Below are 27,902 nucleotides of genomic sequence, written 5' to 3'. Positions count from 1 at the left end.
TCTGCAGATTCAGCATAATCCTGATCAAAATCCCAGCTGGCATTTTTGCAGAGATTGAAAAACTGATCCTAAAATTCATATGGAAATGCAAGGGGCCTTGGATAGCCAAAACACTCTTGAAAAATAACAAAGTTGGAGGACTCACACTTCCCAATTTTAAAAACTTAGTACAAAGCAACAGCAATCAATATCATGTGATACTGACACAAGGACAGAAATGGACACCAATGGAATAGAATTGAGAGCCCAGACATAAACTCATATATTATGCTTAACTGATTTTTGACAAGGGTACCAAGACCTCCATGGGGGAAAGAATAATTTTTTCCAACAAATGGTACTGGGACAAATGGATAGCCACATGCAAAAGAATGAAGTTGGTCCCCTACCTCACACCATATACAAATTTTAACTCAAAATGAGTCAAAGACCTAAATATAAGAACTAACCTATAAAACTTATGTTAAATTTTGTTAAAAACTTGTTAAATTTCCTGTCATCTTGAATCAGGCAATGATTTTACACACATGATACCTAAAACACAAACCAAAGAAAAAGCCAGACAAACTGGACTCCATCAAAATGAAACACCTGTATTTTGAAAGTTACCACTGAGAAAGTGAACAACTTAAAGAACAGGATAAAATATTTGCAAATCATAGATAAGAGTCTAGTAATCTGGAATACATAAAGGACTCTTATAAGTTAACCACAAAAAGACAATCCAACTGAAAAAACAGGCAAAGGAGTCAAGCAGATCTTTCTCTAAAGACATTCCAGTGGCCAACAAGCACATGAAAAGCTGCCCAACATCAGTAGTCACTAGGGAAATGCAAATTAAAACCAAGTCAAAATGCAAATAATAAGGTGACATTTTGTACCCACTAGAAATGGCTAGAATTTTTTCAAAAGTTAAATAATAATAATGTGTTAGGAAGAAGAGAAATTGGAACTCTTGTACACTGCTGGTGGGCTATCCACTGCTATGGATAATAGCTTGGCAGTCTTTCAACAAGTTCTAGAGTTGCCATATGACCCAGCAATTCCACTCCCAGGGACACACCCAAGAGAACTGAAAGATACATTCACACAGAAACTTGTACAAAAGGTAGAAGCAACCCACATGTCCATTACTGGATGAACAAGATGTGGTATATTTATCCACACAATGGAATTATTATTCAGCCAGAAAGGATAAGTACTGATTCATGCTACAATATGGAAGAACTTGCAAATGTTATATTAAGTGAAAGAAGGCAGACACAAAAGGCTACACACTGAACAGTTCTATTTATATGAAATGTCCAGAATGGGTAAATCCACAGAGACAGAGAGTGGATTTGTGGTTTCCAAGCTGGCAGGGTGAGCGGTGACTGTTAATGGGTATAGGGCTTCTCTTAGGGGTGATGAAAATGTTCTAGAATTAGACAGTTGTGATGGTTGCACACCCTTGTGAATATACTGAAAACCACTGACATGGCTTATCCTTTAAAAGGGCAAATTTTATGGTATGTGAATTAAATCTCAACAAAATAGATAAAAATCTTCAACCCCTTACCAATTTGAGAATGACTGCTGTAGTGAACCCATTACTGATGGGATCAAATTCAGATGGGAATTTGGGAGTAAATTCTCATCCCTCAGGCATACTGATGCAAAAGGTTGAGGATTCACTGCTTAGAATGTTTACACATACTGATAATCCTTCAAGCATATGATTCAATAGAACATAAACTATTTTAACATTCTTCTTGTCAATACAGCAAAAAAGACTTCCACTTGTAAAACTGCTCTCCTCCAACTTTTTAGAATTTGCTGCTTTAAAAAAAATACTGTACAAACTAGGGAGAAAAACACCTTGGACAGATATAATTTATTACATATCGGTGTGTATTTTGGAAAATTTTCCATAGACTCATTCCTTCATCCCACGAGTATTTATTGAGCACTTACTATGTGCAAAAAGCACTCTACTAGGCACGGGAGGATATAGAGGCAAGCAACACAGCTAAATGTCCCTGTTGCTGTGGGGCTGATGTTCCAGTGGAGGCAGATCAACCATGTTCTTCTGGTGGAGCAAGAGATTATCAGACAGGATGGTGACCTTGAAGCAAGTCTACTGGAGTAACTCCACTGGGTGCTTGAGTGGGCATTACTGCACAGGACGTGCTCACGCTCTGGTCGTATTTGGGCACCAGGAGGAACCAGTGTGAAAATACCAACAGGAGCAGCATCACTGCTCCTCCTGTGGGGGAGTCATGAGCACAGTTTGTCTCTGAAACACACATAAATGAAACTGGGGTATGTGATCTCCAGGTCGGCCTTCCGAACAATCACAGGTGGGTGAAAAATACTCAATGGCACGGTCTTTTTATTTTATTACTTATTTATTTTAATACAAAGCTTTGGCATTAGCAATTTTATGAAAAAATAAAATGTACTAAAAATAAACGCTTGTGTGGCATGATTGGTAAATGATGCACAAAAATAGGTTCTTTTTTCCTTCAAGGCAATCAGTCAGAAAGCAGTTTTTTTTTCTTCTTCAAAACCACTCTACCCTGTGGAATAGAAGGGAAAAAAAGAGGTCAAGAATTAGTTAAAAGGGAGTGGCCAATATTTTAAAATAACGGAGAAAGTGATCTTAACTGAAAAGTGGGCTGGGGCTGTCCCCCACCATTTCCCAGCCCCATTTGGGAAAGTCAGTAAGCCATTAGCATTTTCCTGAACTCAGCAGCTTCAGATCTGTGGTCAAGTGGCTCAGTCACCTTAGAAATGTGTTAGTCCCCCCACAAGGAAGGCAGGGAAAAGCACAGGCTAACCAGCATCCTGCTTAAAAATGCAGGGATGATTATCATACAATTCACAACTTTTCCTGGTTTGAATGCAAGTTCTCGGTGCTGAGTGTCCTGAAATCTGCAGCTATCTCTTTAAAATAGGATCCCCCTTTATACCTGGGACAAGAGTGTCTATGTTTATTTTGAAATAAAATTTGTGAAGTGTAGACTTCTGGGACGTGTGGCTCTCTTACGGGACTTCCCCAGACTGTATGTGCACGTGTCCCTAAATCCGGTGTCTGATGGTGCCCGGGGTCTTGGGAAGCCCCCTGCTCTGCCCTGGGGCGGACACCACCCCTCCGCAGCCTGGCTCTGTGGGACGGCCCTAGCTTCCTGAAGCTTCCCGCAGCTGGTTCGCTTCCTTGGTACCCTGATTCTGGTCTCTAGTTGTGCTCTTTTCTCTCTGCTCAGTTCTAGACCCACACTTCGAACCGCTTAATCTCTGGACACCACACAACTCTCCAGCATCTCTGGATCTCCTTCCTCAGCTCTGTAGTCACTTAACCTCCCACCTCCAGTCTCTCCCAGGCCAAGGCAACTTCTAAGGAATCATCTTTGTGCCAAAAGGCCTCAGATATTACCTACTGCTTATAAGGGCACAGTCCAGATTCTGTAGTCAGCCTACTGCCTCCAGCAGACACATCAAGCCCACCACTCCCTGAACCAGTTCTGCTTTTTCCTCTTTGTGTCCTAAATTATGCCTGGCCTGGTTCCTGAGTGACTCTCTCCAGGAAGCCTCTGTTAACTCCCCAGGGGGCAGCAGGTCCCCTGTGTCTGTGTGACACCGAGAGGCTCTGCCATCACTCCCACTAGTGCCTAAGCCTGAGCACTGTGCAGCACAGCCCCATTCCCACAGCGCCCCTGCAGGGCAGGGCCTGGTGCCTTGGGAGGGTTGGCGGGGCGTAGCAGGAAGGCCGCTCACCACCTCACACTGTTCATCGCAGTCCACTTGAAGATCACATACCGATTTTATAAAACTTCCTCAGAAAAGTAAAGTATTAGGTAGGAGAACTTTCAATGGGTGAGTCAAGATTTTTAAACTTAATTTTGCTCTTCTAAGAAACTATAAGCTAATGTAGCTGTAGGAAGGTTAAAGGTACTCGTGGGGGAAAAAAAGAGACAGTGAGGGAGTCCAATCAGGGGTCCCCACTGCCTTTAACTTTCTTTGTGCCATCACATTTCTAAAAAGCCCACTGTGTCCTCTTCCACTACATTATTTCTAGCCCTTAAATGGCTTACTGGAGCAGGCAAAGACCAGCAGTGTAAAGAAAGAGGTGGGCCCAGAAATGCTGGGCTTGAACCCCAGGCCCTCTTCCTATGGCATTTCTCAGGGGTCACGCAGCTCCTCTGGGCCTCACTTAGGTTATTTTGTGTACATATCTCAGGCTCAGAGTGGCTGAGAGGAGAAAGAGGTGGATTCATTATCAAACTGGGGGCAAGTTCAAATCTTTGCTGGCGCTGCTATAAGGAAGGCTGTCTCGGAAAAATAAACAATCAAAGATGGGTACCAGTGTAACTAAGCAAAAGGTATTCTGTTGAGAACCAGAAATCCAAAATTCTTTAGATCCGTGTTTCTCAAACTGCAGGCTGCAGACTATTACTGGACTGTAAAAATCAATGTGGGAATTCATGACCAGTATTAACAACAACAAGGTACAGAGAGGAGATCAGAGAATAAGGATGTAGTAAGGGAGGTGTTTGTGAAACTTGTTTCAGTTATACACATGTGAATATGTCACAATACAAAATGTAGTTCTTACAGTGGCAGGTGGTAAAAAAAAAAAGTTTTAAAATAGTTTTGATAGTTAAGGTTCTAAAAGGGGCAGCCAGCCAGCAGGGCATGCAATACCTCTTCTTGGGCTCTGATCCCTCCTAGGAAAGGACAGACAACTGAAGAGGGACTCTCAGAACTGGAAGGAGCCTCAGACTTGCACCTGACACAGGGTCTGCCTCTGAACAGTGCCGGCCTTGTGGTTTCTGTCACATAAGCAGGTTCTGGTAATTCACCAGCTCTCAAGGTATCCCGTGTCATGGATGGACACTGTTGATCGGCAGTTAAGTTCTTTCCTATATTAGGTGTTACTCTACCTCTCCTCTGTGGATGTCTCCAGAGCTCCTGAACTACACAGTAAGCCCCCTCCATATGCACTGGTTAGTCATCACGAGACTATTGTGAGTGTTATAGGGGCAACCTGGGTAGAAACAGAGTTCCACACAGGAGTAAGTTCTTGGGAAGCACTCAGTCAACAGCAGCTAGTCTCATCTGTGGGAGCCCTTCAAATACATCCCTCACATCACCCTCATCTTCACTCTTCTGAGCCAAGCACCCTCAAGACATAAAGATGATTACATTTTCAGATCCTTTTATATTGAAATACGTCAATGTTCGTCTTAAAGAGTGTGTGTAGATAACTCAGAAATACTGAAAAGAGGTTCAAATAAAAACATCAATTCCTCTGATCTGGCTCATAAATGTCTATCACTGCACCTCAGAGGCCACCAGCTCACCAGGAATATTGGTGGGGACAACTCGGGCCTGCTGCAGAGCCAGGCTTCCTGGTCTTGGGCTGTGCTACAGGATTCTATACTTATTCCAGTTATTTTACCACACTTCCTCCGGTTCAGATGGTTTTGAATCTTGAACGTCTGGACTACACTCCCGGGCAGATCCTTGGGCACGAGTTCTATGAATCCAAATCTAGGAGCTGTGGAGGATACTTAGCTGGACCTCCCATTTGGCTGAAACCCTCCTGCATCATCTACCTTATCTCACAACTTGCTCCTCGAACAACAATGAAAAACACTGTCTTTTCTTATGTTGAGGGACAAATAGGCTGGTACAGATAAAAGCTGGTAAATGTTGGGATATAACGAGGTTTTCTGAATAATGAAGCAGAGCAGTAAACCTCCTTTGGGAACTGAAGTTCACTACCCTTGCTCACTGAGGTACTACGAAACAGGGGTATGAGAAGATCATATGTACAAATGTATTTGTCTTTCATTTATTTGCTTCTTTGACTACCAACCTGTTTATATTTGCAAAGCCTCAACATTCACTAGATTTGTCTGCAGTGTTAAAAAATTAAAGCACAATTAGTCACGGTTGAGTATTTAAATAGTATTTCATACAATAGAAGGGGGGTGACCTCAGATCTGTGGACTTCTGACTGACCTCAGAGTTCAGGCAATAGTACAAGCCCTGGGTCACTGTGCAGAACATGGTGAGGGAGGTGGGCGTGCTTTTGCCCCTAGCAGGGCAGGAATCGGTGCTCAGCAGCCATGCCTGGGCCTGTGTGGGTTCCACGTGCCTGCCCTTACACGTGGCCCACATGGCTTCATCTTGCAGGGTTTCACCAGTGACTAGACTGGGTCAAAGTCTTGCTGAAATCACTATATACAAGTTCAGTGTGACATTGTCAAAAGAGTAAACTATAATAGTAGGTAGTATGCGTACAGGTGAATTTTACTATCAACTTCCAGACAAATCACATGTAAAAAGATGGAAATCTATTTATATAGAAGACTATCTTACAAATGGATGAAGTTACCTAGAAAATTAGAAACAGCAATTAAAATGAAGACAATCTCATTTTGGCTGTAAGTTTTTGGTAAATGCAAAAGGGAAATAGGACAGATTTCAAAGAATTCATTAATGAAGAATAATTATAAATTTATTTGCTAGAAACTTTTCTCTGGAATTAAAGTTGCATAGGAATTTTTTTAATCAACATTCTTGGGAAGGAGACATTGAGTAAGAGTGACTATCATCTTTCCGTTATCTTCCACAATTAAAATGGCCTTTAAGATATTAAGTACTTCATGTTGTATTAAAAAATCAACATATAAAAGCACAACAGGAGAGAAAAACATCACCCACAATTCTACTAAATTAAGATAATCACCATTAATATTTTGGTGGCCATTCTTTCATACATCTGTATGCATGCACACACACACACACTCTCTCTCTCTCTCTCTCTCAATGGGATCATGAAAATTGTCCTTCAGAGTAGTTCTGACTGAAGGCACAGAAATAATACTCAAATGAACAACTGAGGTATCAACCTTCTACAAAGGCTAATGGGAGAAGGGTCGGCCTAAGACATGGATCTAACATCTATGCTTAGACTGAGTCATGCAGGCATTTATGCATGGAACTGAAGTATCATGGCCCCAGGTACTTTGATTTCTAAAAGGTAACACATCTAGTGAGCCTTCTCTAAAATATCTGATGCATGAACTGAGCATCTGGCAGATCCTGAGTGGCAGCAAGGTGACCATTAAATCACATCATGATTCTCTAAAAGTGCCCAGAGTGCCTCTATATGCTGTGACTGGTTTTTGCTCATTTGTGAAAGTTTTAAGAAGTGGACTTACACTACCATGGACTCTGATGGGGTCAGTATGAGAGTAAGCAAAAGAGGTGATTGTAGGTGAAATAACTCTTCCCTCCACACAGGTCTGAATCATAGGCACTTACTGAGCTCCTATGATTCTATACTGTTTCATGGAAGAAAATTAAAATCATTTGCCAAATGATAAAGGCAGATGGTCATCTCATTCACAGAACTTTGAAAGAATCTCGGTGGAACCATTAAGCTAACATTTATTGAGCACTTATTATGTACCAGGCACTGTGCTAAGCACTTTACATGCGAATTCACACAACCTAGGGTATGCTCCTACCATTATTCTTGTTTTCTCCATGACTAAAATGAGCCTCAGATAAATACAGCTGCCCAGGTCTCCCAAGCAAAAAATGGAAGAGCAAGGAGTCAAATCCAGGTTATGTCTCACTCTAGAGCCTGAGCAATTCACACTGTGCTATGTTGAAGTAAAACTGCATCAGGTGGGTTGGCCTGTTGGATGACTGGCCACAACTACTTGCCTGAAGGCTGAAGAATGCCAACCAACCATGGCATCCTCCCAACGTGTCAGGGATGCCAAAGGGCCCTTCTTACAAGTATCCAGGCAACAGATCAGGTTAGAGATAATAAAATGATGTCATGGTAAGTGCAGGTTACTTGCCCATTTGTTTCTACAGCTGGACAAGGAGTGTTCAATTAAATCAATTACATGAGCTTGGCTGGTTATGAATCAGTTAAAATGCCAGGACATAAGTGAGTGTGGAGAGCACATGAATGCCACCTGTACTAATTTAGGTTCCTACTTGGGCTGTGTCCTAGGGCTACTCTCATCTCAAAATTTTTTTTCATGGATACTGGTAAAAGAAAGGACTAAAGAATACTTTACAATGCCCTAAATTTAAAACAAAACCAACAAAACCAAAAATAAAATAATAATAATAAAAAAATAAACCTTTGTTTTATCTTATCCCCATGGAAAGTTACTTGGAAAATCACTGGATCCAAATGGGACTTAAGAGTAATCTAGCCCAATTGTGCCTACTCTGAACAACCTCTAGAGCCCCGACAAGTAACATGCAGCTTCTTCCTGCGTTCCTCATCCTGGGCACTCCCCATGGCAAACCAGCTCACGGGGTAAGTAGCCTCACCGACAACTGTTCTTCCTCTTACAGAGATGAAATTTGCTTTCCTGTGACCTACCCCTTTGGTCCTCATTTTGCCCCATGGAAATACCGTTTATGCTTATTTTCTTTGCCCCCCTGACAATCTTCCTACTCTTTGGAAACAGTGGGTCTTCCCGATTGCTTCTTTTTTAGAGGCTAAACATCCAAGTCACTGTCCCTTGACTGTAGGCCAGGGTGCCAGTGTTCCACCAAAAGCTAAGTATGTAAGAATCCAGGTCAGGTCTGGTGAGCACACAGTAAAGTGGGATTTTCCTGTCAATGATCAGGACATAGACATTCTTTGCACCCTATGACTGTGCTGGTTCCCCTGGAGTTTGCATTACACCGCTGCTGTACTCTAAGCATGTGGCTAACAAAAGCCCTTGGATCTTTTCTCCAGTGAGCTGTTGTTGCTGAGCAAGGTGACCTCCCGATCTGTGTTACTGACTAAAAATATATGGTCAAGAAATACACTTATTTTGCTAGGTATGGCGTCATCAGGATATGAAACTAGTGAAAGCCAAATTTCACCATCTTTATGAAAATTACAGGGTTTCTTGGGATCATCTGGCACATGCAATCCAAAAAATAATTTGTTACTTACTCATTAGCATTCAAGCTAGCTGTGGCTCTGATGATCATGTAGCAGAGTGTGAGAGCACTGAGGAGGCCAAAACTGGCAATAATAAACCATTCTTCTGTTGACAAAGGAAAGGGAGGAAATCACTCTGGGGAGAAGGCTTAAGTCAAATCGATGTCAACATTTCCCTCAAATGCAACGAAGCAGACGTCAACGGAGGTGTAAGCCAAGACTGGCCCAAGGAAGTGAAGCAGGAGGTTTGCCAGAGAGCTACTAACTGGAGAAGGTTAGTGGAAGTAGTGGTGAAAAGCTGCAAGGGAGAAAGGAAAGCATGGCCCAAACATTTCTTCCAGTTAAGGTCCTGAGGTTTGTGAAGAGTGTGGCCACCAAAAAGTGTGCAGCAGAAATAATGCATATAAAATTGCACGTGGACACAGAGTTTTAAATGGCTACTTTAGATGACAGTAAAGTGGACCAGCCATACTTCTATAACCTTTCCTTCTTCATTCTGTCACTTCTGCATGGTTGTGCCACTCATACGGAGTAGAGGTCCCAAAGGTCCTGTGGGTACTCCACGCAGTCCGCGGGCTGGCCTTCCGTGGCATTCGGGTCTACCTTCTTTTCTCTTAGGCACAGGTTTACTTACAGTCTTTATTTACAAAGGACATCTTATTGGTTCTCTCCTGGGAAGAACTACCCTTCATACTCCCGCCGGCGGGAAGCAAGCACTGGCTGCTTTGGCTGTGTCGAGCACAAGTAGGAAGGGAAGGTGACTCACAAGGTACCTGGCCCATCAAAGAGTTGGAAAAAAACCTCTGAAACACAGAACTCTAGGGTTTTTTATCTAGTCTTTCTCTAGATCTGGGAAGTCAGTTAATATTTTCCCTTCTTTTCAAAGCCTGTATGTCAAGGTAACGTTCCCAAAGTACTATTTACTGCGAACCTTGAAAATAACCTGAGAACCAATCTATAAAATATTTCCTAGTATATACACTAACTAGGGCTGGTTTAACAAGGTGGTACACAGCAAAGTCCCCTATGTATCTACAATAAGGCAGAGAGAAGACATTTATACTTGGAATGCCAAAGTTGGGTATGTAAAAGCTGCGTAGAACGTGAGGGTTTCTCAGTCTGGTTTCCATGAATCCTACAAATGTGCAAAATTGTGTGTGCCTAGGGATTTTTCTAGAATAAGGTTATTATACTTTCACTGGATTTTAAAGGTGGTGATCTTCAAAACGTTAAGAACTGGTCTTCAGGATTGCCAGGATGATGAGTTTGTTCTAGAAGCGTTTCTTGGCCATCTTGATCTGTATTGTTATAATGCTTAGCAAACTCTTTGGTTTTTGGTTAACAGTGCAGCCACTGCTTCCTGGATTACAAATTCTTCATCAGTACAGTAAATTTATAAGGTTTTAATTTCAGTCCAAATGAACATTTAAGAACCCATACAAAATCCACCATCTTTACCTGCATGTATTTTAAGTTAGGAAAAATGTGTCCTGGCATTTAAAAAAATTCAGAGATGACTGGTCATCAGTATCAAGAAGCTTAACACAGAGTTATTTTTTTCTTCTTAGAGACCTTTGTACATGATAAGCAGACTAACTTTTGGAACTTCAGTGATGTCTGTGTTTCTGCATACTGAACATACCATCCATAGATGTATGGCATTTCAGTTATAAAAACTAGTAACCAAAATGAAGCAGACCCCATCACAATGCCCGGTGGGTCCAGCAGTCTGCTGAGGCCGGAACACCAGTGTGTATTTAGCACAGTGCCTTGCACAGTGGGTGCTGAGCGGGCGCACTGTAGCTGGTATGACACTACAGAGCTTTGAAGGCAAAGAAGAGGGAGCTTTGGTTTCGTTTAACCACATGAGTTTATTTATTCACATGTGTAAATTCCACTAATGGGGATTGATATGATATATGAAGTAACATTTTTTATCATCAAAATGGGAGATTCTGAAAGGACAGTTCTGCATAAAATATAGCAGGATCAGAACTTAATGTAGTAGTAGGTGCTCAATAAATGTCGATCAATGAAGGACCTACAAAAACTCATTAATAAACAAGGAACCTTTGTTTCCTTTATTGCTACTAGATCAGTTTTCAAAAATCTACACTATAAAACCTGAAAACACGAAAAGCTGTCGAAACATATCATGGGGGAAATGGTAAGAAATGAGTCAAGCTGTATCAAAGAATAGTCTTCCTTATTTTGTAACTGAATGAAGTCTCCCTAAGTTTAGACAGATGCTAGAACAAAACCCGGGGAGTCGTTTGCTACTATTAAGTTTTGGTTGGTTAAAAACATGTGTCCTTCACTTGAACAGACCACATGAGGCTTGCTATGTCAAGGGAAAATCTTTTGCAACAGCTTTATCTGAGCTATAGACCCCCTGAGTTAAGCAGGGCCCCATCAGCTTTAGGGCTCGAAGCCACAGGCAAGCAACAGCACATACTGGAAAAGGCAGCACCAGAGTGGTGGCAAGGAAGATGGCGAAGGGCTGTTAGATGGAAAGATCACGTAGAGGATGGAACTGGAGGAGACAGCTGGCTTGTTACAGGGTGAATGTCCGCAAGGCCCACACACACGCCTGCCAGCCCACTCACACCGTACTGAGGCACGGCCATCAGAACACTCGGAGCACTGCTTTTCTTCCCATCAACAGCACAACAGTCAAGACGTTCATAACGAGCAAGAGCGTTTTTAAAGGCATATTACCCTTTGGCTTTTCTCCCACCTCATGTACCATGACACCAAAGAGGTAAGTGCCAAGACACCAAACGTCATAGAAAGTGTAAAATAAAGTAAGCGGCAGCCAGCTCAAGTTGCCCTAGAGTGGTTCATTTGTGTGTTCAAATCTGCCCTAGTGTTTCACTCAGCTGCCTGCAGCCTAGGAACCAGAGAGCACTGGTGCTCACGGTCACACAACACACCCAAGGTGACGCCCGAGGTCACATGCATGACTCTTGAAACTGCCCATCTGCAAGGCAACCATTTTGAAACCAGCTACTAAGACAAACCTCTGAACAACTACTTGTCAAATGGAAGCGATTCCCATTTATTATACACAAATACACAAGCTCCTTATTATAAACAAAGTTTCGTCTTCCAAATACCTGTTTCTTTCTCGGTTACAGACTAACCAACCGGCCCAGGAGATTGCCTCAACTGTCCTCCAGAGCAATCAACGCACACCAAACAGCAGCAAATCTGCCCTGCACCCGGGCACAGGGCCCCACTTACTTGTTACTGCAATGTTGATCTCTCCCGTTCTAGGAGTGAGCTCCCCATCCTGAGGAAGAGGTGAGATCCCCGAAGTTCGAAGTGGCTCCAGGCCAAGGGAGTTGTCACTGGCGAGGTCACCTAGGGCTGATCTTCGGTTAACTGCTTGGGTTCTGGTGAGCCTTTCCATATCAAATGCTACGTTATCAGTACATGGCAAATTTGGCTGCAAAACATTTCCAGATTAAAAGTACTTATAAGAATAACAAATCTTTTAGAAAATTCTAAATGTTTGATACCCAAAAGTTTGAAAAGACTTCAAGTTTTTTTTCCGTGTGGTTTCCTCTCATTTCTTTCCCCACTTACCCTTTCTCACCCACAAGTTTTTCTGTAAAAGAAACAGATTTCTTCCCAAAAATTGGTGAAAAAGAAAACTAAAATCCACTGCAGAACCGAGAAAACCAGATACTTCATCTTTATGAAGAAATGACAACCTTTGGTGGACATGGCTCACGGGCACAGGAGTTGTTCAATACATTACAAAGCTGACAAACATTTAAAATGTGTCGCTTTGGCTCTTCCATCAATGTGGAGCGAGAGCAAATGACATAAAATACTGCTTTCATCCTATTAACTTCTCTGTAATGGCATTTATCTGGCAGTCAGTTTTTAAACGTCTCCTACCTTTAAACACAAGGAAAGCATCCAACCAAGAGCAGATCAACCCTGAAAAGACCTTGAATCGTGAGTAAGGGATCTGTTTCACAATCTAAGAATCTAACCCTGAAGGAGAGTTACAGAGCTGCCTTAGGGCCAAAGCCTACCAACTAAAACATGGATATGAGAATCTTCTGATGTAACAATACAGATACTTGGTTTCCCTAGCAACCTTTAGTTCTTGTAGCAGATAGCACGTCAGAGGCAGAGCTGGGAAGGATGGCTGAGAGAAGCTGAAGTATAGAGAAGTGACAGCCGACCAAACCCAGAACAATGGCTTCTCAGCCAGGAGAATGCTGTTCTAGATCACCCCAGAGCCTAAGTACAAAAAATGACAGCACAGTGCAATAACTGATGCTTATAATGATACCCACTCAGAAGAGGTTTATTATGGCCTTTATATTTAAAACCATGGTAGCCTGTAATAGATTTTAGAAGGGTTTCATTAAAAAACAGAAGGGAAAAGTATTAGTACTTCAAAAATAGGACTTAAAAGAAAAACGAAACCAAACCACCACCAAGGCTAGAGGCAATGAAAGGAGATTAAGTTAATCCTTCCCAAAGTATCTGCCACATGTCAGGTATTGTGGAAGATGCTCTATGTTAAACTCCTCAAAAGGAGTGGGTTTTGTTCCCCAGGAGACGTCTGGCGACGTCTGGAGACATTCCGATCGTGTGACCGGTGTGTTGTGCCACTAGCATCAGGAGTAGCCAGAGGGGCTGCTAGACACCGAACGGTGCACAGGACGAACCCCACCTGATGGAATTATGTGGTGGTGCTGAGGTAGAGGAACCCTATGTTAAACGATGTCACTGATGTGATCGCTGCAGATGGCAAGATACAAGGGGTCATTACTGCCCAACGGGACTGTTAAGCTGTCATCTGATAGCGTATTTTGAATACGACTGCTTGGATGTGCTTTGGGCTGCAAGGCTACCATGAGGAATTCTTTCGGTGGGCCAAACTCAACTTTTGGTTCTGTAAGGAAATCACTCATCCACTCTTTCCTGAGGCCAGAGAGTACTTTGTTTTCCTCCAAAAAGCATTAATTGTGGACATATACTTCTCTTAAGGAAGTCTCCACGATCCTCAGTCAGTGCTGAAGTTGTCTGCACAGAACCGGACCAAAGGCCCTGCCCAGAGCCGGCACCCCCCCCCACCACTACTGGCAACTGACCAAGGCACGCAGGGGAGCAAAGCCAGATCCGAGGGGAAGGAATGTAAGTGATGACATGTGATGCTGAATGCAGAAAAAATTACTGCATAGTCTATATTCTAGTCCTTAAAACAAAATAGTGGAGTGCAAGAAAACCCCATCCATCTCTCCTATGGCGGTACTTTACCACAATCCAGCACCCACAGAAAAGTATGCTTGCCAGTGGACTAGCTCAGTCCTTTACCATCTCTTCTGGGACTTCCCCAAGGTGGCCTGGACTTTAAGTACTCTGGGAGAAAGGCACTGCAAGCCGGGGCTCTCTCGTGAGATGTGACCATCCCGCTTTTGCTACGTTAGGCTGCACTTGGAGAGGACACCACACAGACGCAGTAACAAAATAAGAAACATACCACAATTCCCAGGGCCTTCAAAATATTAAGTTTGCACATTGGACAGGTACAGTGTTCACTAAGCCAGGGATCCACGCAGGATTTGTGGAAAACATGCCTGGAAAAAATGGGAGACTTGTATCACAAATTACATGCTAAACAACTATTAGACCAAAAGAAATGGAATTTTTAGTCAGTTTCTCCTCCTTTTCCGACATATTGGCAAGTCCCAAGAGACAAATATTGGGGATGTACTAATACACGGCTGGCAGAAAATCTCCTGAATCCAATCTGGATGACGAGAACTGTAAGTAGTATTTGGCAGTTCAGTCTTTTTATTTCACCATTTGAGGAAACTTAGGATATTTATTATGAATGAAGAAGACAAACTATACTTTATTAATCAGTTATGTTTTCTGTAACAGCTAAAGTAGAAAAACGCAAACTCAAGAAGATATGAAACAAGAGTTATATGAAGTTTTCTGCAAAACTACAAATTAGTTTCATGGAACTCAGTTTAAATGTCACTTAAAACATTTTTACTTGTTTTTTAAATTAAAAATTATTTTTAAATGTTCATTTTTTGAAAGAGCAAGTGAGGGAGGTGCAGAAAGGGGGAGGGAATCCTAAGCAGGCTCTGCGCTGTCAGTGCGAGGCCCGACACAGGGCTTGATTCCACAATCTTGGGATCATGACCTGAGCTGAAACCAAGAGTCAAGATGCTTAACTGACTCAGCCACCCAGGAGCCCCTTTAATTTTTTTTTTTTTTTTTTTTTAGAGAGCAATGTACACACCAGGGGAGAGGGACAGAGGGAGGGAGGGAGAGAGAGAGACAGATTCTCAAGCAGGCTCCACACTCAGCAAAGAGCCAGACATGGGGCTTGATCGCATGACCATGGGATCATGCATGACCTGAGCCAAAATCAAGAGCTGGATGCTCAACACACTGAGGTATCCAGGTGCCCCTAAAACATTATTTAAAAAGACTTCTAAGCAATCTATGCTAAATGTATGTAAAGGCTGCAGGGTGGTTGGGAATATTCTGGGGACAACTGCACCTAAGAATTAGGTAACACTGAGCCAGAAGTTTTCAGTGGAAATGTTTTAGGGAGAGAGAAGATGGGTGATCTGCTCTTGCTCAGGAGAGTGGAAGTCGCATCCTAGCAACTGAACCTAAGTCAGTTGTGGAGAGTTTAGCATTCTTAGAAAAGGGACGTTGCACCTTTTGGAAGTGAGAGAAGACTTTGAGGGAGCTGTGGAAATCATTTCTCAAGTTCAAGTACTCCCCATGGCAGCTCTCAGAGGTTGAAATGAAGCCACACAGAAGCCCCAGAGTCCTGGCCAAACAGGGAAAGAGGCAGATGCTGGGACCCATATTCAAGCACCTTTGGAGTAACTATACGTGGAGTCTTGGGATAAAAGAAATGTTAAGAAAGATATCAAATTGAAACATGGTATGCCTTTAAAACTTTGTCAATTTATAATTTATATGTGGCTTATAGTTATATATAGCTGTTCAAAAAATTGCAGTTTTGATAAAAAAAAAAAAGAGGTCTAAAGAACTCACTGCTTTAACTGGGATTTGGAAGAAACATTCATATCTACAGCTTCAATATGAACAACACGTGTGTGCCCACCTGCTGCCACTTGGTGACCGTGCACTCAATTACTTTGGGTAAGAATAATGATCATGAAGTCTGAATTTATCCATCTCGTGGGAAGCCTGTAGATAAAGCAATGAACTAGAACCTCATCATCCCTGGAGGCTTTTATTTAAACCTGCAGGTTTCTACTTAAGGGGTTAAAGTCACCAAACCATAGGGGAGCTTGAAATTCATTTACAACACACAAGGCCTTGTCATGTCTGCTTCTTGTTCCTTTTATTCTCATTTGAGAATGCTCCAAGAGTGCTCCCACCCACAGGGCCCCCCCTGGGCGGGTGTTTTAAGAGCTGGTGTTTGCTGTAGTCTGGCAGAGACTAGAACAAGGGTTCTAATCTTTCTGGGGATTCAGATCCCTTCAGGTTGGCTAAGTGACAGATCCTCCCCCTTACAAGGGTGCATCTGCCTAACCCCTGGCCTACAGACCTCTGAGGGTTTGGTTAGCATTGGGTAGAGGTGGGTGGCTGGGAGAGGTGCTTGAGGCCAGTTCTGTGATGGACTTTGGGCAGTTGGCAGGTGACAGGAGAGCTGAGGTTGTGTGACCTCTGTGGGGGGAGGGCGCTGACTTTAGCCAGCTGTTTGTGGGGACCTTGGTTTCAGCAAGCAGCAGAGGCCTGGGGGTAAATGGTGGTTTGCTCTCCCTCTTCCCTGTCACCTCCCTGTCACCTTTTTCTTAACCTACTGTCACCCCCCTTCTTTCCGGTTTTCTTAACCTACTGCCTTTCTTTTTTATTACTGGTTGTTCAGAAAGAATAAAATGTTATAATCCCATATTTAATTTTTAAGGCTCCATGAGCTGAGTATTCTCTGCTTATCTGTTCCTTTAGTTATAAATGCATTTTATTATGCATTTTTTTTCTTATGTTGGACCTTATAGGTTTGTTGATGCAAAAGAAAGTGTCTCTCCAGCCCCCCTTGGGTACTGTAATGGACAACAAAGACTAACTGGGTCTTCAGGGACAAACTGAGAATGTCTCCCTTTCCTAGCTAACTCAAAATCCGAAAAAAAAATTTTTTTTCTTAAAACAAACAAAAAAACTTTTCCTTTTGACTATGTGTCTAACCCATGGCTCTCCTACTCTTGACCCCCACCACAGTCCGCCACCTGCCCCCTCCCTCCTTTGACAGATTTCCCAACAGCTGAGTTCCTGTACCTCCCCTGGAGCGAGATGGGGAGATGGCCAGCCTGGTTCCCTCAGCATTTCCCTCTCATCTGAACACAGCCGGGCAGCTTTCCTGTTCCCCTGGGGCCCCCTGACCCCAGCCCCCTTGGGGTTGCTGCTGGAATCTCAGTGAGTAACTGACCTGTGCTCCTTCTTTCCCTCATCACCCATGTCCTTACCCTCTTGCTTCACTGCTGCACCAAGCTCAGCCTGGTGGCCTCCCCCTTCCTCCCAGACACAGTTCTGCTGCTACAGTGTGTGGAGCCTTCCTGACTCCGCTGTGTGGCCAGCAAGCCACAGAGGTGGAGTAGGGAGGGGGGCAGGGAAGGAAGGCATGCTCTACCTTGTGAGGCTGTTTGGAGCAGTATGCAACAAACTATTGTGGAATACTTAGAAAAGCACCAATGGCATGCAAAGGAAAGGTACTATTAAACATACACTCAGGCAAAGTTAATGGTAACGTTTCACATGACAGAATGAGTGAGTGGGCCTCAGGTGCTGGCACGCCCAGCACCTGTGACCTCGGACTAGCTTGCACGTGTACCACAGACGTCTCACCGGGCGGCAGCTGGGGCTAGCCAGACTTTGAGAAGCCCTTTGAGAGACTCGAGTAGTCAAAGTATACACACACAGAAGCATTCAGGACAGAGAGGTGGATAGGGACAGGGATGGAAGGCAGGTAATGGGCTGAGGAACAGGGAACCATGGGAAGGACAAGCAGATCACAACTTCAACAGAACAGATCTTTATTCTTAGAAGAAATACCTTGGGGTACAGAATGCAGAATTTATGGAACACGAAAGGAACAAAACCAGCAGAACTGCACTGCATACGGTGTCCGCCCCCTTTCCTCCTTCCCGAACCAACACAAACTAGAGAGAGTAGAACGATGGCTGGGGGTGGGGTGAGGAGTGCACACTAAAGGGGAGTTGTTTGCACAGCTCTGCAGCCTCCTGGTGCCATGCAAGAACCTGACAAATATAAAAGGACCTGGGATTACTAAAGGTCAGAGATGAGAAGTCTCCCCCCTCGCTGGGCCTGACAGCAGATGCTATGCAAATAGGCGCTCCTTCGAGGTGGGGCACCACAGTGATGCACCCCTCTTAGCACCCAAAGTGGCATCTCCGACACATGTTTATCCAAGCTGCGGCACTCCACTTCTGAAAAGTATTTTTAACCAGTAAAGAATTTTGTGGCTGACCTTTAAATCAGAGGTCTAAATAAGGCGGTAGTCTCTAGGGCATGCTGGCGAACATCCTAGATGATCAGCCGTAATCAACTGACACAAGCAGGAGGCCCCAGAGCAATGCCAACCACCATCTGTTCGCAGTAAATGAACGTGACAGAGGACGAAAAGTAAAGGTCATGCACCAAAAAGCCAGCAATCCACGAGGGCACTGCTATTGATAGACAGAAAGTTCAGTCTGCAGACAGGCTGGTTAAAAATCAAGGATGGATAGAAACAAAGGCACCTAGGTTTTCTTCTTCCCTTACTCAGGTGAAGAAGGTTACAGTGAGCACAGATCCTTCTCTAAGTCTGGGGGTGAGGGGAGGGGCCGCAGGGCAGTATTTGGAGACAGATTAAGAAACTGCTGCAGGAAGTGCTTGCTTACGTCGAGATGCCAGGGATAGAAAGAACAAAACCTGGCAGGAGCAGACAGTCTACAGAGCAAGGTCCCTGAGGAAGGGAAGGGACACATCGGAACAAAGGGGGTCCTCCTCCACCCAGACAGGAGGGGACGCTGCAGGCGTGGCTGGGAGGCAGGTGCACCTGAAAGCTTGCTGTCAGGCAGCTGAGAATTTCAGTATCTAACAACCATTATTTCTTCCGTGGAGGTGATGAGGAAGCTCTCCTGCAAGAGTGAGGAACAAAGGGATGAGCTGAGGTGTTTAAAGGAGACAGAACACACTTAGAAGTGTGGCTGTGAGGAATGACAAGAGCTGACCGGGAAAGGGAAGGGCTCTAGGCAGCACCCTGGGCCCAGTTGGGGGTCTGCCTGGAGTTCCACAGGAGGCAGGGAGGTACTAGTGCCACTTGGCAACGAAAGCTCAAGGGAGATGCTCAGTCTCAAAGACCTACAGGTGAGAGAGGAAGGGCAGGGTGTCCCAGGCTGAGGGAACAGAGTAGGCAGGGGCACAGGCCAGAAGCAATTTGAAAGTACTCTAGAGGAGCCCAACAGAAACCAGAGGCTTAGACAAGATTTGAAGTGAAGATGGGTATGTGAGCGAGGTCATCCTGTAAGGTCTGTGGTTCTCAACTGCTGACATCTGTGGTTGTCACAACTGTGTGTGGGGTGCTACCGGCATCTAGTGGGTGGAGCCTGGGATCCTGCTAAATATCCCACAATGCACAGGGCAGCCTCCGCCGCCCCTCCACACCGGCCCCAAATGTCAACAGTGCCAAGGCTCGGAAACCTGGCTCCAGGTGAAAAGTTGTCAATTCTGGTCCCACAAAACGTTGCTCCATGTGCAAAGTTGATTTTTACTGTACATGAGAATTATGCTGTTGTTTTACCGTTTTGGTAAGGTGAATGGTTCTGCCAAGCATGTTGTGTGACACAGCTTAGAGAAAGTTACAACTTGTTGAGGCTTAAGAAGCGGTACAGACACCAACCTGCTCCAAGGCAAAAGGGGAGCTCTGATATACAGGCAGTGGGCATGTCTAGTCCAGACAAGGACCCAGCATGGAAGACAACCGACTGAGGGAGCAGTGCCCTAACTACGTGTACAAGGAAGTATTGCTAACGGTTGCCAAAACTGTAATACTCAAAAGCAGACCATGGACACAAAGGGTGAGAACCAGTTCTCTGGTGGCAGGAGCAGCCACAGGGATGGCTAAGAGCAGGCCGAGCTCTAGACTCTGATGGAGGGCATGCAGTTTCAGCATTGCTCAGGCACCTATTCAAAACCACACGCCTGGGCTCCATGGTGTTTCTAAATGTTCCCCACTGATTCCAACACAGAGTCAGGTCTGGAAAGCACTGAATGAAGTTAAGAAAAAGGAGGACTAAGAACAAAATGCTGGAAAAGCCAATGCTTAAGGGGGCGGGGGGCATGGGGAGCAAGTTTCTGGCGTAATCCATCTTTGGCCAAGGCTCCCCTGAGGAAGACACCCTCTCATCAGTAATAACCATGAATGGCTTTAGAGGCCTTTTGTGCTTACGTCCAGATGGTTCCTCTGGAGGAGGGACCCTGGCCTGAAATATGAAGATGGAATTTGGCTTCTTCCTGGTGATTCTAGTGTCAGAAGAAATCTGTGCATGTAAAAACATTTTTAAAAAGCAGCTGAGAGATGATAATGTTTTAGAATGTACCTACTAATCTTTTTCCTGGTTTGTACTTGGATGGGTCTTTCCTTCAGCCTCACGTGACCAACGATGACAGGTGAAGGAAATCTAATTATACAATTACAAAATTTAGTTTTCTATAGGACAGTTTTGTAGATTATCCTTTGTATGTAAACTAGACTGACCTGACTTCCAGACTCTGGTTTTCTGTTTCAGCATATGGAATTATTCTTGAGTTTAGGATTAAAAAAAAAAAAACAAACCCAGAGATCTTTCTGGGTTCAAAATAGCCTCATGGAGACAAATACTGACATTTATCCTATTTGCTCCCATGTTCCGTGTTATTAGAAGGTCAGGGTCAAGTAGCGTGTGTTTTAAGAGAAGGGAGAAGGAAGAGGAAAAGTCCTCGATTTTCAGCGATTTCATATTTTTCCAATCAACACTCAGAATTGTGCATCTTACTGTTTCACAATCCCTAGCTTGAGATGGCGCCGTGGCAAAAATCAACATGCTTCCAAAGAACATCTGCTCTTTTTAGAGAGTGCCACAATACAGGTGAAGACCCTCTTTCTGGAGGGAGGTATGTGGCCCCAGGTGTGGAGTGCCAACATTCAAGGCTGACCTTTACTTGGACTCTGCCATTTCTGGATTGTGTGGCCTTGGCATCCACTAGGAGTGTCACTGTCCTTCACTGTATGATGGGGAGAAAAGCACTGACCCTCTCCCAGGACAGCAAATTCTGAGAGCACAGAGCAGAGTGACTGGCCTGGAGCAGGCACACAGCACCCAGCAGTCCCCCACTGCTTGGGGGAAGCATCCGTCCAAGCCCCAGAGTTCTGGTTTCCACCGCCAAGTGAGCATCACTGAGCCTTCATTGGAGGGCCTAGTGATGTGCTCACATTTAATAGGGAGAGGAACTAGTGGCTGGTTTTGAAACCCATAAAAGTCACAGAGTTAAAAATTCTTGACCTTGGGGCACCTGGGTGCTCAGTGGGTTAAGGGTCTGGCTCTTTGTTTCAGCTTACATCATGATCTCAGTTTTGTGCGTTTTGAGTCCCGTGTTAGGCTCTGTGCTGGCAGCGTGGAGCCTGCTTGGGATTCTCTCTCTCACCCTCTCTGCTCCTCCCCGACTTGCACTGTCTCTGTCTCTCTCAAAATAAACAAATAGACTTAAAAACATACTTTAAAAATTCTTGACCTTAATGCTCTTAGGCTTTGATGTGTCCAGATGTTTTTTCCCCTTGTGTTTCTCAAGGCAGAGAAGTCCGTGCAGTCTGTGCTGAGGCAGCACGGCCTGCTGCCGGCCACAAGAGCCATGGGTAAGGTGGCTCTCAAAAGCCAGTAGGATAACCACTCTGAAAGGGACACATGCAAACCATGTTAGGATTAGTCCTTTTTAAGCCAAGAAACCTGACATACTTGCAGGGGAGAATCCGGACAACATCATTCTGCTTATAGCTCTCAATGCAGACTGCGCAGTGATCAAAGTCTGGGTCTGTTTCCTGCAATGAAAAGCACAGGCACAAAAGTCACATGCTAAAACTAAAGATACACCTAAATAGAGGAGATACAATCCCGCTAAGAACTCTCCTGTGGCAACTATGGTAAGCAAGTGATTATGAAAAGTTATGAACAATTTTAATGTGTTTTCATTTGCTTACCTGTATTGACCCAAATTGCATCTAAACCACTCTACTTTGTTTTTAAACTATGTTGTAACAGTTAATACTACTTCTGTTTGTGAAGTGTCTCAGAAGTCAAAAAAACAAGATTCAAATCCACTATTACCTTGGACCATCCTCTCACCCCCTCTCCTCCCACTGCTGCAGCACTGTTCTGGTCCAGGTCACTGCACACCTTCCACAATGTGCATCTTCATCAGAAGGGTCGTGTGACCACATGTCTAAGTACAGGCAGAAAGGACAGTGAGCCCCCAAAAGACAAAGCCCCAAGGACGGGAGCTGGTCACAGATTTGGGGTAGAGCATGGTCATGGCCCAACTCATTACTGGGTCTTTATCAAGGGTCAGGAAGAGTCAGCCAGGTGTCTGGTCATGAGGTTAACTGGCTTCCTTCCTCATCTGTGCTGGAAAATGGATTCCCCTGAGTTAGCATTTCCAGGAGCCCAAGCCAGGAAGGGTGAGACTGTTTGCTGTGTTGTGGCCACTTGGACTGAAACTCAGTGGGACAACACTTGGTAGGTCTAGGAGGTACAAACTAGGAAGAGGTGTTGTTCTGAATAAGGAAAGATTGTTTTGTGTTAGCCTGAAGGACACAGTAGGGATGGACAGGCTACACCAGCTCCAGGGAATTTTAGATTAATGTGGCTGCTGGGCCAAGAAAGCATTCATAGGGGTGACCACTCCTCTGGGGTTGGAGGGCAGCTGTTTTGATGCTGCTGTTATTTTCTGCAATGAAAAACTGGATATGGTGATGTCAAGGTGGTGGGAATAAAAATGAGTGAGGTCCAGAAAGTAGTGAAACTAAGGAGGATGGAAACTCATCTGAAATTATCCTCCCAGAGCTGTTTGTTAAAATGTGCCAGGGGTTAGGGCAGAAAACAGTTTGGGATTTATGCCTTTAGAGATGCAACTTTTTCATTTTAGATAACTGAGTACATTGGATGTAGGGTCTAACACCAAGTTGCTACTTTGTCCTTATAGAGCAGAAGCAGGCTCCACGGAACTGGAGACCTGACTGGGGAATTGTGGTCAGCGGCTCTCAGCCACAGCCTCAGTCACTGCTTTTCTCATTCAGTCCCCAAGCCGAGGGCTCAACCCTGACACACTGTGGTCTTCCTTCCACCAGTCTAGCCTGCCATACAGAAAGCACCTTGCGAATGACACTCCTTTGAGATGTGGGCCTCCAGCTCTCTGTTTAACTGGTGAAGGGCTAAGCAAAGGAGGTGCGGCCAGGTTTCAGGAAGCATAGGGAGGAGAATGTTTATTCTTGGCCACTGAGTGTACCGACGGACCCATTAATTAGCATTCTTCCTGAAAGTATCCCTGGTTGCGGCCGGAGAAAGCTCCGTGGAACACCACAGCTGGGGTAACTAACTGTAAGTAGACCAAGGAAGCTGATAATGGCAGGAGCACTGAAAAGTCCAGGAAAGTTGAAAACAGCATGAAGGGCCTTCAAAGGAGGCATGCTAAGTGTAAGAATTCAAGGGGAGGTTAGTTTAAAATAAAGCAGGGGTTTACCTGGAGAAAAGGAATCACCTAACAAACGAGACACAGATGATTAGGATGTATTCTCTCCCACCAATCGAAAGCAAAACTACTTTATTATTTTTACAGTATTAAGGTTATTTCACTACTATACCTTGTCACCCTTTTTTACTGTTCTTGTTGTCAATTTGCTGATGGCTTTCTTAGCGGCATCTCCAAGACGACGCTATGAAAATTACAAAGAGAAACAGACTTTAAATGCAAGATCTCTGGATAAGGTGTTTTTTTTTTTTTTTTTTTTTAAGATTTTATTTATTTTGAGTGTCTGGGGCACTGGGGTGGTTCAGTCAGTTAAGCTTCCGACTTAGTTCAGGTCATGATCTCACAATTTGTGGGTTCAAACCCTGTGTCAGGCTCTGTGCTAACAGCTCAGAGACTGGAGCCTGCTTCAGATTCTGTCTTCCCCGCTCCCCCCCCCCACCAGCCCCCTGCCCCACCCCAGTCCCTCTCCTGCCTGTACTGTCTCTCAAAAATGAATAAATGTTAAAAAAATACATATATTTTTCAGAGTGTGCAAGTGGGGCAAGGGCAGAGAGAGAGAGGGACAGAGGATCTGAAGCAGGCTCTGCACTGTCAGCATGGAACCTGATGTGGGGCTTGAACTCATGAACCGCGAGACTGACCTGAGCCGAAGTTGGACACTCAACCAACTGAGCCACTCAGGCGCCCCTCTGGATTACGTTCTTGATTTTAAAATAATTAAATATACAGTCCCTGTTATCTTACAACATTCTCCATGTCATATCATAGGAAATGGATTCTAAAAAAGCAGTTAAAAAAATGTAAAAAACTGGCATTTTCCTCACAGATTCAGCATCCTGAATTGAATTAATGAATTATTCTGGTTGAATAATGAAAAAAGTGTGTAATAATGAAAAAAACCAGGTGTCCTACTCACTACTGTATTCTATATTTAATAAACCTTTGCAATATTACAGCATTATTGAAATCTACTTCTTGTACAGGTCAGAGCACTACTACTGTTCTAACAGCTTTCCTATTCAGCTTCAAGGACAATTAGATGTATACATAAGCTGTCTTAGTAAAAGGAACCTCTGATGCGCCCGAAAATGCTTATCACGTTGTCAGGCATGGTGGAAGAGAGGTGGTCACGGGCTCTCCTTCTGTCTCTGCTACTACAATGTTCCATGATCTTAGGAAGGTGTGTTTATCTTTCCAGGGTTGGGTTGTCTGAACAGGTTAAGTTACGGAATCTCAAAGGCTGGATTTATCCAACATTTTGCCAGACGCTGCTAGCCCTGCTAGATACCAAGACCTACAGGTGGAAAGACCGTGCACTCCTAATCTTGAAAAGTTAACCGAACTGAGGAACAGACCAGTCAACACATTTTAACTGAATGTTGTACAGCAGGGCATGCCCGAGTAGGGAGGCAGCACAAAGGGGGGCGGGGGGGGGGCAGCCTAATGCAGGTGGGTGGGACAGGGCAGGGGAGGCAGGTCAGAGAAGGGCTTGAGGACAGGATGCCTGAGCTGAGACTTGGAACACTCATGGGAAGGAATTTGATAAGAAAAAGCACAGGGGTAGGAGGGGGGACTCCTAGACAAAGGAATGATCTAATAAAGATAAAGAGGTGTGAAATACAGGAAGGTGAAGGAAATTATCATTTGCTATGACTAGGAGGAGCATATATTTTATTGTGCAAATGAGAATGTTTTGAGAGTCAGAGGGCCCTACCAATAATCACCTGGGGATAGGAAGTACAGACAGGTACACGGGGATAGGTGGCCAGTACACACAAGCAAATCCTGAACTGTGGGAAGAGGCAGATGCTGAGGCTGAAGGAGGTTGGTGGGGGCTAGAAGAGAGGACCCAGATTTTATATCCGGAGGATTACAAAAAAAATATTAGAAACATAAAAAATTTAGGGAGATTTAAAAAAACACACAAAAGAATTCAATGAACCATATGTATTATGTATCTACATGTAGCTTCAATGATCAATATTTTACCTATATTTTTCATCTGTCCCCTCCTCTTTACTGTGCTAGGGGACTTCAAAGCCTATCACAAGCATGGTACCATTTCCCCCACAACATCTTCACTCTGTCTGACAGGACTTTCGTTTGGTGCCACTGTCTTACCTAACAAAATTAACACTAATTAATCAACATTATCAAATACTCAGACCTTACTACAATATCCCCAGTTGTTTCCAGGATGTCTTTATATAGTTGGCTTGTCTGACTCGGAATACAAAGTCCAAACATTGCATCTGGTTGCTGTTCCCCTCAAGTCTTTCCTAATCTGTATCATGTATGTATCTTTAGCCTTATGGAAACAGAACTGACTTAAACTGCATGTTTAATGTTTATTAATTTTTGAAAGACACAGAGAGTGCGAGCTGGGGAGGATCAGAGAGAGAGGGAGACACAATCTGAAGCAAGCTCTAGGCTCTGAGCTGTCAGCACAGAACCCGATGCGGGGCTCAAACCCACGAACTGAGAGATCATGACCTGAGCCAATGTCAGACGCTTAACCAAGCCACTCAGGCGCCCTAAACTGCATGTTTAAAGTGTACAATTTGAGGTTTTGACATGGCCCTTGAAAGCATCACTACCGTCAAGACAGCATCCCTCATCCCCCAATTTCTTTGTGCCTCTTCCTAATCCCTTCTTCCTGCCACCATTCCACCCATCCACTTTTTGCTTTTTTCAGAGTTTTACACAAACACAATACAGTATTATAGCATGTACTATTCTGCACGAAGTTTCTTTTACTAGGCGTAATTATTTTAAGACTAAGCCGTGATGTTGAGGCACCTGGGTGGCTCAGTCATTTAAGCATCCGACTCTTGGTTTTGGCTCAGGTTATGATCTCACAGTTTGTGAGTGCAAGCCCCACAGTGGGCTCCATGTTGATAGTGCAGAGCCGGCTTGGGATTCTCTCTCCACCACCCTCTCAGCCCCTCCCCGACTTGTTTGCAAGTGCACGCACTCTCAAAAATAAATAACAAATTAATGCATATTGTTGCATGCATCAATAGTTCATTGCTTTCTTAGGCAATGAAGTATCCCACTACACAGATTATACCACCATGTATTTATTTTTTTACCTGTTGATGGAACTTTTGTATTGTTTCCCAGCTTTTGGCTTCAATGAACAAAGCTGAAAACCACTTTATTTACTTGTACAAATCTTTGTAAAGACCTGTGCTTTCTTTTCTCTGGGGTAAATACAAAGGAGGGAAGACCAGCTAGTATGGTGGGTGTGTTTGGCTTTTCAAGAGGCTGCCAAAGTGTTTTCCAATGTGAGTGGACCATTTTATGTTTCCATAAGTTGTGTATGAAAATCCCGGTTCCTCCACATCCTCACCAACACTTGGTATGGCCAGTCTTTTGCATTTGATTGTGATCACTCTAAGAGGTGTGTAGTGGTTATCTCAATGTGGTTTAAATTTGCATTTCCCGGGGCGCCTGGGTGGCTCAGTCAGTTAAGCAGCCGACTTCGGCTCAGGTCATGATCTCTCGGTCCGTGAGTTCGAGCCCCGCGTCGGGCTCTGTGCTGACAGCTCAGAGCCTGGAGCCTGTTTCGGATTCTGTGTCTCCCTCTCTCTGACCCTCCCCTATGCTCTGTCTCTGTCTCAAAAATAAATAAACGTTAAAAAAAAAAAAATTTAAATTTGCATTTCCCTAAGACTAATGGCAGAGAGTATCTTTTCAGGTACCTCTTGCCATGTGCATATCTTCTCTGGTGAAGCGTCTGAATCTTTTGCCCATTTTTCTACTGAGTTGCTCTCTTATTGACTTGAGAGAGTATTTTGCATATTCTAAACACAATTCCTTTTGTATATATCTTCTGTCACTCTGTGGCATAAGTTTCATTTTTTAAAAAACGTTTATTTATTTTTGAGAGATAGACAGAGTGCGAGCAGGGGAGGGGCAGGAAGAGAGGGAGACACAGAATCCAAAACAGGCTCTAGGCTCTGAGCTGTCAGCACAGAGCCCAACGTGGGGCTTGAACTCATGAACTGTGAGATCACAACCTGAGCCGAGAAGTCAGACACTTAACTGAGCCACACAGTTGTTCCTGTGGCATAAGTTTTTAATTTTGATGGTCAGTTTATCAATTTTTCATTTGTGGACTATATTCTGGTGTCATATC

At 44.0% G+C, this 27,902-nt stretch overlaps 1 protein-coding gene across 1 annotated transcript in view; it reads right to left on the bottom strand.

Annotated features, from left to right (window-relative positions):
- Positions 1–2,368: 2,368 nt before the first annotated feature.
- RNF130 (ring finger protein 130) overlaps positions 2,369–27,902 on the bottom strand; it is a 108,386-nt gene continuing 82,852 nt past the window's right edge. Inside the window, exons 5-10 of the mRNA XM_049648819.1 lie at positions 23,874–23,945; positions 21,973–22,055; positions 14,463–14,559; positions 12,200–12,404; positions 8,969–9,062; positions 2,369–2,558 (exon numbers count right to left, since the gene is read on the bottom strand). Coding sequence (XP_049504776.1) covers positions 2,543–2,558; positions 8,969–9,062; positions 12,200–12,404; positions 14,463–14,559; positions 21,973–22,055; positions 23,874–23,945 — 567 coding nt within the window. The 3' untranslated portion in view covers positions 2,369–2,542. The remainder of the gene's footprint in view (positions 2,559–8,968; positions 9,063–12,199; positions 12,405–14,462; positions 14,560–21,972; positions 22,056–23,873; positions 23,946–27,902) is intronic.

This window comes from Panthera uncia (assembly GCF_023721935.1).
Source record: "Panthera uncia isolate 11264 chromosome A1 unlocalized genomic scaffold, Puncia_PCG_1.0 HiC_scaffold_17, whole genome shotgun sequence".
Classification (NCBI taxonomy): domain Eukaryota; kingdom Metazoa; phylum Chordata; class Mammalia; order Carnivora; family Felidae; genus Panthera; species Panthera uncia.
The sequence above is the reverse complement of the archived record's forward strand: the minus strand, read 5'-3'. Positions and strand labels throughout refer to the sequence as shown.